Here is a 14,815-nt window from a genome sequence, read left to right as displayed (position 1 = left end):
ACGATTCAAACATTAAGTGCATTTCTCTATTGATAAAGCAGGTGTACTGTAATTTCTATTTTTCTATAATACATTTCATATCATTCCATAATTTTTTTTATTTCGTTTATCAAAATAAATTCTTGGATCATGATTTTTAATCTCTTAGAACCCGGTGTTCTACAATTCAAGCGACGAGGTCTGTTGGTTCAAGAGAGCATTGGTACTGCCCTTATTCCTGTCGTCCGAACCAATGGAGTGGACGGTGTAGTGACCGCCAAATGGCGTACCATCGACAGGACTGCAGTTTCCGGCAAAGACTACATCGGAGGCGAAGGAGAAATCACCTTTGAGCACGGAGAATCGGAAAAGAACATCGAAATTCCCATTGTCGACGATTTCAATGCGGAGAAGGACGAACACTTCGAAGTTGAACTGTTCGATCCAGTAGGAGGCGCCAGCATCGGGCAGGTGAACAGATCAACGGTGACGATCACAAATGATGATGGTAAGTTCAATTAATTATGTGTAAATCTAATAATTCATGGCAATTCCATAAAAAACATATATATTTTGATAAACGCGCTATCTAATTATGTCATCTACGATGTTATATTTTAATGTACTAATTAAAAAAAACCGAAGGTAATATATTAATTGAAAGTTTTCTTTAAAAACTAATGCTGATAAAGAAAAACTTTATGAAGCAATTTTAAAAACCAGACTTTCTCACATACTCTATAATAAATTTGTCAAGTCAGTGAACGCCTACATGGCATTGGCGTACAATAGTTACGAAATATTTTTTGCGTGAATTTAGCATTTTTACTGAATCTATCGTGTTATCCTTGTATCCATCGATATATTTAGCGATTAATCCCTGGCATACGTTAATAATATCCAAAAATCGAATTTGTGTTGTTGACACGTTTTTCTCAACCGATCGTGTTCCGAACTGTCACTTGTGCTGCCCTCTTGCGGCAAAGGGAAAAACACTTCAGTGTATCGTGAGCGAGTGATATGTGCGGTAGCAAGACAGCGTGCTGCTAAGCAATGATGGCCAGAATAAAAGAAAAAAAGAGTCCAAAATTATTCTTGTGTGGTGATTTTTTAATAATGTGATAGCAATCGACATAAATTTAGTGCGTGTATGTTCAGATCGAAACAAAGATTTGTCGCAAAATTGCACTTTATAGTCACAAAATTCCATATCTTTAAGCAATTCTATTTTCGAAGGATCGCATTTACATTTTTCTATAAGTATAGACCGATAGACAGTCGACCCTTATTTGAATTTAGCTCGAAATTTGACAGTTGTTTACACCATAGATTTTAAATCCATATACCCAATTTTATCTATCTGATTCGCTTCGTTCTATAATTAGTGTGTTAACTTATATTAGATCAGCTGGACCGATGAACTTCCTCTAAACAGATTTTATTCAAAATTTGGTAGAAAGCTGCAAATTTTGTGAAAAGGCCGTATCCCAAATTTCATCCGTCTCGCTCTAAGCGTTTTTGAGTTATCTTTGTCACAGACAGACAGACGAACGGACATTTTCTAAGAATGTGCGTTTCAAAGGCAGGGATGGCTAAAGCGTGTCAAAATCTCAACTTCGAATTTTTCAACGATTACTGTAGTTTCTCTGTGCGATGTATACGAGAAAAAGTATCTTCAATTTTTTTCGAAATCTTATAGTTTATTCATGTTACTCTGAAAAGTACTGATACTTCTGCTTTAATCTCTTACGTATTGATCTGATTCATCTTCATTTCCAACCAAGTGAATATCATCGGATTTGATACCTGAAGGCATCGAAAGTTTTGAGTTCAATTTCATTTCTCTCCTAAAAGAGTAAGGTGCTCCCTGCTTGGAGTAAACAATCTTCCACAACGGCAAAGCGAGAGAGTTGAACTCTAAAACAGCAGAGTTATGGTAAATGTCAAGGAGCTATAGATATTTCAGATATTAATCATTGGTTAACGCTGCGAAGTTGAAATAATACTGGCACATATACTTCACATTTAAAAGGCTAAATGTAACGAAAAAACAATTCCTGTAGCATCTCTTAGCACAGCAAGAATACTTTAAATTTTAAAGAGGAATAGGGTTTAAATTGCAAAACAGGATCTGATTATCTAGATGGCTGAAAATTCTGTTCAATTTCCGTTTGTTAACCCTTTAAAGGGCCATTTTTTTCTAGTCATATTATGTTAAAATATTTTTAGGCTTGAAATTAGAATAAGAAAAGGGATTCATTTAGCTTATTAGATAAATTTAATTTGATTAATTAATTAGGTTAATTAATAATGAAGTAACAAATCAAGACACATCATTTTGTGTAAGATAAAGAACTGAAGCCTCTAAGTTTCTGTCTTTCTAAAAAAATTTGTCAGAACCTACATAATGCCAACCTACATAAATTCATACAAAGATTGATAAATTTGGTGGGAAGCATACTTCCCACGGCCCTAGAAAGGGTTAACACGCCATATGCTTGAATGGATTATCTCTAAAGGTGGATTTACATTCAACCATTTATAAGATTCCAGTAAGTCACGCATGCGCAGAAGGAAGATTGCGCGTACACTGAAAGAGCGGACTATAGCAAGTTATTGTCTCGACTGGACAAGTACTTGTTACTGTACAATTTCTATGCATGCGTGATCTTCCTGCATGGATTGTAGCTAGCTGAACGTAAATCCTACTAAAGACCTGGTATTTCTTGTAAAATGAGAATATTTAAAGATTTCACTTTCTCTTTAATATATAGTATATTATATTATTTTACTGAATTAAAATGTGACACAATATGTGTGAGATGCACGAGATGTTAAAATTATTACCAAAGAATGACACGTTGTTAACTGTGCTTATTACCTTTCACAAACATCTACTTGAAATAATTTGTTTGAAAATTATTTTTTCAGATTTCAATTCGATCGTCAACAGAGTTGCTGTCATGACTAATGTGAACGTAGATAACGTGAGACTGCAGTCTGAGACATGGGGGGAACAATTCAGAGCGGCTCTCACTGTGAATGGCGGCGACCTAGAAAATGCTACGACACTGGATTACGTCCTTCATTTCCTGACATTCGGATGGAAGGTAACTTTCCCTAACTTGTTGTTAAAATAACTATTTCATTTAAGGGGCATCAATTGAAAAATACGTCAAATCTGTTAAATGTAGGAACTTTCACAATACAAAACGGGCCAAACACTATTTTTCTATATACTACTATATTCAGTTAAAATATTATGGTTTCATGAAAATATTTTATGAACTCCACACCCAATCAATCGAATGGTTTTTGGATAATGCAAAACGGTACACCATGTTATAGAAATACGTCAAATCTGTTAAATGTAGGAACTTTCACAATACAAAACGGGCCAAACACTATTTTTCTATATACTACTATATTCAGTTAAAATATTATGATTTCATGAAAATATTTTATGAACTCCACACCCAATCAATCGAATGGTTTTTGGATAATGCAAAACGGTACACCATGTTATAGAAATACGTCAAATCTGTTAAATGTAGGAACTTTCACAATACAAAACGGGCCAAACACTATTTTTCTATATACTACTATATTCAGTTAAAATATTATGATTTCATGAAAATATTTTATGAACTCCACACCCAATCAATCGAATGGTTTTTGGATAATGCAAAACGGTACACCATGTTATAGAAATACGTCAAATCTGTTAAATGTAGGAACTTTCACAATACAAAACGGGCCAAACACTATTTTTCTATATACTACTATATTCAGTTAAAATATTATGATTTCATGAAAATATTTTATGAACTCCACACCCAATCAATCGAATGGTTTTTGGATAATGCAAAACGGTACACCATGTTATAGAAATACGTCAAATCTGTTAAATGTAGGAACTTTCACAATACAAAACGGGCCAAACACTATTTTTCTATATACTACTATATTCAGTTAAAATATTATGATTTCATGAAAATATTTTATGAACTCCACACCCAATCAATCGAATGGTTTTTGGATAATGCAAAACGGTACACCATGTTATAGAAATACGTCAAATCTGTTAAATGTAGGAACTTTCACAATACAAAACGGGCCAAACACTATTTTTCTATATACTACTATATTCAGTTAAAATATTATGATTTCATGAAAATATTTTATGAACTCCACACCCAATCAATCGAATGGTTTTTGGATAATGCAAAACGGTACACCATGTTATAGAAATACGTCAAATCTGTTAAATGTAGGAACTTTCACAATACAAAACGGGCCAAACACTATTTTTCTATATACTACTATATTCAGTTAAAATATTATGATTTCATGAAAATATTTTATGAACTCCACACCCAATCAATCGAATGGTTTTTGGATAATGCAAAACGGTACACCATGTTATAGAAATACGTCAAATCTGTTAAATGTAGGAACTTTCACAATACAAAACGGGCCAAACACTATTTTTCTATATACTACTATATTCAGTTAAAATATTATGATTTCATGAAAATATTTTATGAACTCCACACCCAATCAATCGAATGGTTTTTGGATAATGCAAAACGGTACACCATGTTATAGAAATACGTCAAATCTGTTAAATGTAGGAACTTTCACAATACAAAACGGGCCAAACACTATTTTTCTATATACTACTATATTCAGTTAAAATATTATGATTTCATGAAAATATTTTATGAACTCCACACCCAATCAATCGAATGGTTTTTGGATAATGCAAAACGGTACACCATGTTATAGAAATACGTCAAATCTGTTAAATGTAGGAACTTTCACAATACAAAACGGGCCAAACACTATTTTTCTATATACTACTATATTCAGTTAAAATATTATGATTTCATGAAAATATTTTATGAACTCCACACCCAATCAATCGAATGGTTTTTGGATAATGCAAAACGGTACACCATGTTATAGAAATACGTCAAATCTGTTAAATGTAGGAACTTTCACAATACAAAACGGGCCAAACACTATTTTTCTATATACTACTATATTCAGTTAAAATATTATGATTTCATGAAAATATTTTATGAACTCCACACCCAATCAATCGAATGGTTTTTGGATAATGCAAAACGGTACACCATGTTATAGAAATACGTCAAATCTGTTAAATGTAGGAACTTTCACAATACAAAACGGGCCAAACACTATTTTTCTATATACTACTATATTCAGTTAAAATATTATGATTTCATGAAAATATTTTATGAACTCCACACCCAATCAATCGAATGGTTTTTGGATAATGCAAAACGGTACACCATGTTATAGAAATACGTCAAATCTGTTAAATGTAGGAACTTTCACAATACAAAACGGGCCAAACACTATTTTTCTATATACTACTATATTCAGTTAAAATATTATGATTTCATGAAAATATTTTATGAACTCCACACCCAATCAATCGAATGGTTTTTGGATAATGCAAAACGGTACACCATGTTATAGAAATACGTCAAATCTGTTAAATGTAGGAACTTTCACAATACAAAACGGGCCAAACACTATTTTTCTATATACTACTATATTCAGTTAAAATATTATGATTTCATGAAAATATTTTATGAACTCCACACCCAATCAATCGAATGGTTTTTGGATAATGCAAAACGGTACACCATGTTATAGAAATACGTCAAATCTGTTAAATGTAGGAACTTTCACAATACAAAACGGGCCAAACACTATTTTTCTATATACTACTATATTCAGTTAAAATATTATGATTTCATGAAAATATTTTATGAACTCCACACCCAATCAATCGAATGGTTTTTGGATAATGCAAAACGGTACACCATGTTATAGAAATACGTCAAATCTGTTAAATGTAGGAACTTTCACAATACAAAACGGGCCAAACACTATTTTTCTATATACTACTATATTCAGTTAAAATATTATGATTTCATGAAAATATTTTATGAACTCCACACCCAATCAATCGAATGGTTTTTGGATAATGCAAAACGGTACACCATGTTATAGAAATACGTCAAATCTGTTAAATGTAGGAACTTTCACAATACAAAACGGGCCAAACACTATTTTTCTATATACTACTATATTCAGTTAAAATATTATGATTTCATGAAAATATTTTATGAACTCCACACCCAATCAATCGAATGGTTTTTGGATAATGCAAAACGGTACACCATGTTATAGAAATACGTCAAATCTGTTAAATGTAGGAACTTTCACAATACAAAACGGGCCAAACACTATTTTTCTATATACTACTATATTCAGTTAAAATATTATGATTTCATGAAAATATTTTATGAACTCCACACCCAATCAATCGAATGGTTTTTGGATAATGCAAAACGGTACACCATGTTATAGAAATACGTCAAATCTGTTAAATGTAGGAACTTTCACAATACAAAACGGGCCAAACACTATTTTTCTATATACTACTATATTCAGTTAAAATATTATGATTTCATGAAAATATTTTATGAACTCCACACCCAATCAATCGAATGGTTTTTGGATAATGCAAAACGGTACACCATGTTATAGAAATACGTCAAATCTGTTAAATGTAGGAACTTTCACAATACAAAACGGGCCAAACACTATTTTTCTATATACTACTATATTCAGTTAAAATATTATGATTTCATGAAAATATTTTATGAACTCCACACCCAATCAATCGAATGGTTTTTGGATAATGCAAAACGGTACACCATGTTATAGAAATACGTCAAATCTGTTAAATGTAGGAACTTTCACAATACAAAACGGGCCAAACACTATTTTTCTATATACTACTATATTCAGTTAAAATATTATGATTTCATGAAAATATTTTATGAACTCCACACCCAATCAATCGAATGGTTTTTGGATAATGCAAAACGGTACACCATGTTATAGAAATACGTCAAATCTGTTAAATGTAGGAACTTTCACAATACAAAACGGGCCAAACACTATTTTTCTATATACTACTATATTCAGTTAAAATATTATGATTTCATGAAAATATTTTATGAACTCCACACCCAATCAATCGAATGGTTTTTGGATAATGCAAAACGGTACACCATGTTATAGAAATACGTCAAATCTGTTAAATGTAGGAACTTTCACAATACAAAACGGGCCAAACACTATTTTTCTATATACTACTATATTCAGTTAAAATATTATGATTTCATGAAAATATTTTATGAACTCCACACCCAATCAATCGAATGGTTTTTGGATAATGCAAAACGGTACACCATGTTATAGAAATACGTCAAATCTGTTAAATGTAGGAACTTTCACAATACAAAACGGGCCAAACACTATTTTTCTATATACTACTATATTCAGTTAAAATATTATGATTTCATGAAAATATTTTATGAACTCCACACCCAATCAATCGAATGGTTTTTGGATAATGCAAAACGGTACACCATGTTATAGAAATACGTCAAATCTGTTAAATGTAGGAACTTTCACAATACAAAACGGGCCAAACACTATTTTTCTATATACTACTATATTCAGTTAAAATATTATGATTTCATGAAAATATTTTATGAACTCCACACCCAATCAATCGAATGGTTTTTGGATAATGCAAAACGGTACACCATGTTATAGAAATACGTCAAATCTGTTAAATGTAGGAACTTTCACAATACAAAACGGGCCAAACACTATTTTTCTATATACTACTATATTCAGTTAAAATATTATGATTTCATGAAAATATTTTATGAACTCCACACCCAATCAATCGAATGGTTTTTGGATAATGCAAAACGGTACACCATGTTATAGAAATACGTCAAATCTGTTAAATGTAGGAACTTTCACAATACAAAACGGGCCAAACACTATTTTTCTATATACTACTATATTCAGTTAAAATATTATGATTTCATGAAAATATTTTATGAACTCCACACCCAATCAATCGAATGGTTTTTGGATAATGCAAAACGGTACACCATGTTATAGAAACGGGACTGGTATAGATGAATTGGGCATTATTATAAGGTCAACGTGAGGAAAATTCTCATTTACCTAATCTCATTTTAATAAGATAAACTTAAATAGGCAGAAAAAGAACTTATATTCCGGATCAATTTCCTCCTACTATGCTAAGTAATTAGCTTATAAATAAGTATGTACCATTACATTGGATTCAGTCTCAAATTATAACAGAGCAACTATCAGGTCTGGTCATGTTACGCCATATTCAATGTAAAGTTATATTATTTCATGATTACATGTAAAAACACATGTAAGTGAATACGTAAGTCATTAATGAATAAACGAAATCTAATGTATCCGAGAAAAAAAATGAAATGAAAAAGAACTTTTTAATTGAAAAAATATTTTTAAAAAATGAGGTAATTAAAATCGTAACAAAAAAGACAATTAATTTAAAGGAAAGTAAATAATTGATAAATCCATTCTATTGAGTTGTTTAGGACAAGATTTCTCGTCCAGAGAACCATAAGATCCAAAAAAAGGTGGTGTAAAAAAAGAATCGTAAATGATATCTATTAAAAACCAATGCACCACTGATAAAATAGTTTTTAATAAGACTTTTATGACAGCTTTTTTATCCAAAAACTGAAATATTTTTGACTCTAAGGAAAAATACGCATTTTTTTTTTGTTTCCTTTTTACATGAGTTTTTCTTTCCACGTTTTTATATAATATTATCGAATCGGAAGAGATTTTCAAAAATTTGCTAGGGGGTCGGAATACAAAATCAAGCAGTAATAACATATCAAGTTAGCGCAAATGCAATGTAAGGTGGGAACATAACAGCAGTAGATAGGGTTTTAGAATTTGAGCATCATTTCATGGACGAAGCAATATTTCTAGAGAATGTTTGCCTTAATGTATAAATGGCATTTGTACTGTTTGAGAACCTCGATTAATAAATTAGTACATGGAACAACTGCACCTCAGCACCAAAGTTTTAACTAATATTATTGGAAATTGTTTGCTTGGTCCATTCCTACTGCAAACATAGTTGGATGGGAACACCTACTGAATATTTTTTAAGATGAACTTCCAAAAAAAAAAATGCATCTCTGAAAGCACTCACTGAACACGGTGTTTTATTCAGTTGCGCTAACTGAATATCACCGAGACGTCCGGAGTAGTCGCAAGTTGCATTTACAAACTTGGGAAAATTATTGAGCTGTTCCACTGAAACATTGGCGCAGTTTAGCCAAGGCTGGCTCTCGCGCCACTAAAACTCACAACCAACCACTGAAACATTTTGTAAATTCTATTCTAATACAACGTTTATATTCCTGTTCAAACTACATTTTGCTTCTATTGCATTTTCATTCCTGGGGCAGCAGTTGTCACCAAACATATGTAATAGTGATGATTCTTGTCATATCCATTCAGATTAATGATTTCACATAAGATTTATGGTAACTGCGGAAAGGTACATTTAGTGTTGTAGTTTTTTTTTTTTTAAATTCCTGTCTTACAATCTCCCTCTTATTTCCAGTCTATCTTTGCACTTGTACCACCAACTGGTATTTGTGGTGGCTGGCTCACTTTCTTCATATCTCTGATCCTGATTGGCGTCTTGACGGCGATTGTTAGTGATTTGGCTACTATTTTCGGATGCCTCGTTCACTTGGACGATGCCGTGACTGCAATCACGTTTGTTGCTCTGGGTACATCTCTTCCGGATCTTTTTGCATCGATGGCGGCAGCAAGGCAAGAAAAGTACGCCGACAATGCAATTGGCAATGTGACTGGAAGTAACTCTGTGAACGTCTTTCTTGGACTTGGATTGCCATGGCTGATTGCAAGCATATTCTGGGCCTCTAAAGTAAGTATATATGACTTTTTTAATATAACACTTTTTTCCCCTACCGATATACATATTGAACAGAAAGATGACTAGACTAAATTATATGATTACTTGTGAATTAACCACATTCCAACGATGAATCGTCAAAGATCACACGCTGTTAGATTCTTCCGTAACTAATGTACGCCATGGCATGTAGTTAATTCACAAGTATCTTTTTATGGTACCGGCGCCAAATTAGAATTTTTCTGTGGAAATAACTCATCAAATATGGTAACCTAATTAATTTTTTTTCTTGCAATGCTGAAACCTTAGTTTGAAGTAGAAAATCTTTGCTCTAAGATCGTGGACGTTTTGCACGATTTGGCCAACATTGGAGGAAACCGACATCGTAATTTTACCCTGAAGATTCACCATTACATACAACTACACCTCGGTTTAAGCTATCGGCTATCATTTGGCTGCTATTTCATGAAACATGTTTAAATCGATTCCATCTCTGGTTCATAAAATAATGGCTTTTCAATTTTCATTAAGTGTCAATAATTAAGAGATTATTAAGATTAAGTACCCAAGTTGGATTCGAACTGAAGAAAATGTAATGCATTTTCCGCATAAACTTGTATATTACCAATTACAAAATAAAGATGCAGCCATATTATTTAAAAAAAAATTCATATTTTAAATTAAATGGCGATTTTTTTAACCTTCGTGCCATAGTAATATAAAATTAGTTATAGTCAAATTGTACATTACTTTACTTTTGTAATCTATTATATCACCACATGAATTGTTGGCTAATACGTGAAAACAAAAGTAGAGAATCCCATAAGATGTCAATAGGAAAGAAAAGCACTTTTCTATTATGCGGCCAAAATTTTCGTCTTACAAATGTGTCGAGATTTCTTCTAGCTGTAATCTAAAGGTTAAAACATCATACTTAAGAATTTTTTTAAAAAAAATAATGCAGTCTAAAATAAAATATTGAAAAGCATTGAAATTGGGTAGCAAAATTTTCAATTTGTGAAATAACTCAAACTTTTAAACAACTCAAATTCACTATTCTTTCTTCAAACATATATTGCCCCATCCCCTAGGTTACATTCGGGTAAAGTGGTCAAAATTTAGAGATTTCTGTTTGTCTATTCTATTTTCAACGAAACGCAAAATATGTACAATAAACAAAAAGGTTTTGAAATTATGCTTTATTTAGTTTTTATTATCATAAATTGAGGAGGAAGTGTAAGACAGGAGGATATTACATTAATGTAGGACTCAGGAATCACTACTATTTTAGAATCACGCACATTTAATTACATTTAGGACGGACAATTACATTAACATAAAGGAAATGGACATTAAACAGATTTCGTCGAATACGTCGCAGGATTAATTCACATGTTAATATCGCAGTCATTGCATGGCAATATTCGTTGTTTCGTCAGCTGCATTCATCGTCTCACAGCTCTCATCCTGACCTACGTCGCGTCTTTCGTTCAGAGACCCGTCTGATCTGTACTCCGTCTAACAAGCATCAACACCTGTTGGCCAGCAGATGGCGCTGGTCACTACATTAATGTGCGTTTTTAAAAGATTTCGGTACAATTTGGTTTTAACTGCGATCAAAAAGCACCAAGAAAAATTTCGCCAAATTACAAAAATATTCTCAAGTCCATTATTATTTATAAAGAAAAATTTTGAATGTGCGAATCACATGCTATATAATGTGACTACTGAAATCGCAAAATTGGCGAAATTCTTACTGGGCGCCTTTTGGTCGCCGGTACAACCGATAGGTACCGAGATTTTGAATTGTTGCCTAACTTAGATTATATCTTGCACCTAAAAATGTATCATGAGTAACATATAGATTCCTGTATTTCATTTCTTAAAAAACTTTGACTACATGAAATATTACGCATCTAACTTATTCATTATTTTCAGGATCAAGCATTTAGAGTAGAAGCAGGAACTCTGGGCTTCAGTGTTGCCATTTATTCTGCTTTGGCGATTGCATGCATCTCTCTTATTGTGGCAAGGAGATATATGGCTGTGCTAGGAAGAGCAGAACTCGGTGGCCCTCGCAATGTAGCATTAGGATGTGCTATTGCAATGATTTCAATGTGGTTCTTGTATGTTATGCTATCATCACTTGAGGCATACGGTTACTTTCATTTCTAAACAAAAGACATGGGTTGAACATTGAAAAATTAATCATCCCCTTGTCTGGAATATATCATCTGTAAATATTATTCAGTTTAATTTTTTTTTATTCTTATTTTATTTGATGAGGAATTTATCTCATTTCTTGAGAATATTTTTGATGTTTAAATGATTCAGTTATTTGATGCATTGAATTTTAAAATTTTCTTGATAAGAGCTTACAACATGATGAATTTAATTATAAATTGCAAATGCACATTTATTTTAAAAATTTTATTAAAAAAATTATCATTCACAAAAAAAAAAAAAAAAAAAAAAAAAGCTTAGATGAAAGAAATATTCCACATACTATAACAAAGATTTATCAAAAAATGAAATGAATTGATATGGTGATTATTATATTTATTTTTATATTATAATGATAGGAAGGGAATTGGTCCATTTATAAATCTTATTCTTTGAGCATTATTTTCCAATAGAATATTAATTGGATAGATTAAGCAATTTCCTGAAATTTTCTCCCCCCTTTTTTTTTTTAAATCAAACTTAGTTAAAAAATACATTATGTAATTTGCTAAAATGTTGTCTTTAAAAAATTTTTATGAATTTTATTACAATATGCAAATTAAATTTATATAAATCAAAACAAGAAATTAAGCATTAAATTTTTTAAATTTCATGTATCTTATAGGATTTATAATTATATAAAATATTAAAAACAACATATATACTGAAATTCAACAGATTAATACTTTTACTGCTTAAGTAAAAATATTTGGCCAATAAATCTTCAAATAAAAAGTGCAACTGTGAGTAATTAATTTGTATTCAATAATAAAAACTCATACTACGATTATTAAAATATTGCCCAAGATTCTGTACTTAACTTTGTGTTTTAAAAGTAGCTTAATTTGTTTATTAGAGTTCAGTTGAATTTCTTCTCAGAAGTTTTATTTAGTTACTTCGAAATATGTGATATTTTATACCACTGACTTTTGCTATTTAATTTTTTTATGTCGTAAAAATGTTATTTCAAAAGCAGCTAACATAATCAAAGTGCAGTACACTAAATAAAGCATGATAAGTGTATGTGTATTATTTAACATGGAATCTAAGACATTTTTATGTATTTTGTGTGTAATTACCTATGTATTATATTGAAATATTTTGTAATAAATTTTACAAAAAACAACAGTGATTTCATTTTATATCTTCATGCTTGTCAATATAGGTAATATAAAGTGTTCATTTAGCCATTTTTTTTTTAATTGGGTATATTCAACTTTTTTACTTGTCACATTCTTCTCAGCTTGAAAAAAAAATTCACTATTCTAGTTTCAAAAAAAAAAAAAAAAAAAAGGTTTTGATTCTAAAAGCATATACATTAAAAAAAAAAAAAAAAAAATAGGTTTAATTTATATGAATACATTGATGCAAAGCTTTTGCACATTCAGCAGATTTTATTAAGCTGTGGAAAAATAAATATTCGGCAAAGTTTATTATGAAATAGTTAAAGGTATTTATTTATATTAAGAGCATCTATATAACATGTGAGGTTAAATTGTATTTATTTATAAAAGTTAGTTCTATAAAATTGAAAATAAAAGGAGTAGGGGATCTGCAAGGCATTTTAACTTAAATTTAAACAAGCAATAAATTTTAATGCAATGTTCTTTACAGGATACCAAGATTAGTACTTTGGGACAATTCAATTTATACGCAATAAGATGTGCATGTTTCTGGAATTCATTTTTAGACTTTTTCCTTAATGACTATCTCAATATGTGCATGTTTCTTTCATCTCATCCTTATTTTGTCAAAATTAACATCTTATGGTGCATGCCAAAAAGTTTCCATATCTGGCAGTTGACAGTATACTGAGTCTTATCCACTGACATCCTATTCATTGCTATAGTTTTTGTATTATTTAAGAACAAAAGATTGACAATATTAATAATAAAAAATCTTATATATATGTGATATTTTAAAATCTAATTTAAACTTAATTAATATCCAAAGTTTTGTCTTAAATAGCCCAAATTAACTTCATTCTAAAATATTCTCTTATTTCCTGATCCCATTATACTTTTTCTATTTAATTAACGCAATAAAAGCTCTGCGAAAGTGCTTTAGTCAGCAGTTCCCACACTCGAGTGAAGGGATAAAATACTGTCCAGCTAAGCACATTCTTTTAAAAGATCCCTATGATACCCTTACTTGTGATTGACACATGGTAGAAAACCCTATTAAAATCTCACAGTATATATTCACAGGGATAAAATTTTCATGAGCTTTTCCTCATTTCGTATTGTATTGTGCTTGTCGCTTCTGCTTGTGCAAGAAATCGTGTCTCCCGGGACGGAAATAAAACAAAGTTAAAAAATCGAAAGTCTCTTCACTGTCTTCGAAATTGCCTTCTGCTTCAAAACTTTTTATATATATATATTTACATCTTTGATGATATTTATGTACAAATATTGAAATTTATATGTATCACTTGGAGACAGTATTTTTGTAATACCACATGAAGCAACAAAATATATTTCAATATATAAAATGCAGTCATATGTCTGCTCTCAGCCATAGTACTTTTCCAGTTGGCATATTTTCTCTTAGCTATCACAGTAAAAAACATACTCATCCTATACTATACTAAGTTGGACAGCTTTAGACATATATAGAATTTAACATAATATTTTACAAATTGCTTTTATGTGTAATTATGTATTTCTGCTTTTTAAAAACAATACTTTAAAATGGTAGAAAGAGAGTTACTGAAAGAAATGAACAGTGAAATTGAAAGTAGCAACA

At 31.0% G+C, this 14,815-nt stretch overlaps 1 protein-coding gene across 1 annotated transcript in view; it reads left to right on the top strand.

Annotated features, from left to right (window-relative positions):
- LOC129988748 (sodium/calcium exchanger 2-like) overlaps positions 1-12,287 on the top strand; it is a 79,744-nt gene extending 67,457 nt beyond the window's left edge. The window contains exons 9-12 of the mRNA XM_056097016.1: positions 149-487; positions 2,911-3,089; positions 9,530-9,859; positions 11,786-12,287. Coding sequence (XP_055952991.1) covers positions 149-487; positions 2,911-3,089; positions 9,530-9,859; positions 11,786-12,022 — 1,085 coding nt within the window. The 3' untranslated portion in view covers positions 12,023-12,287. The remainder of the gene's footprint in view (positions 1-148; positions 488-2,910; positions 3,090-9,529; positions 9,860-11,785) is intronic.
- The last annotated feature ends 2,528 nt before the right edge of the window (positions 12,288-14,815 follow it).

Source organism: Argiope bruennichi, chromosome 10 (genome assembly GCF_947563725.1).
Source record: "Argiope bruennichi chromosome 10, qqArgBrue1.1, whole genome shotgun sequence".
Taxonomy (NCBI): Eukaryota; Metazoa; Arthropoda; class Arachnida; order Araneae; family Araneidae; genus Argiope; species Argiope bruennichi.
The sequence above is the reverse complement of the archived record's forward strand: the minus strand, read 5'-3'. Positions and strand labels throughout refer to the sequence as shown.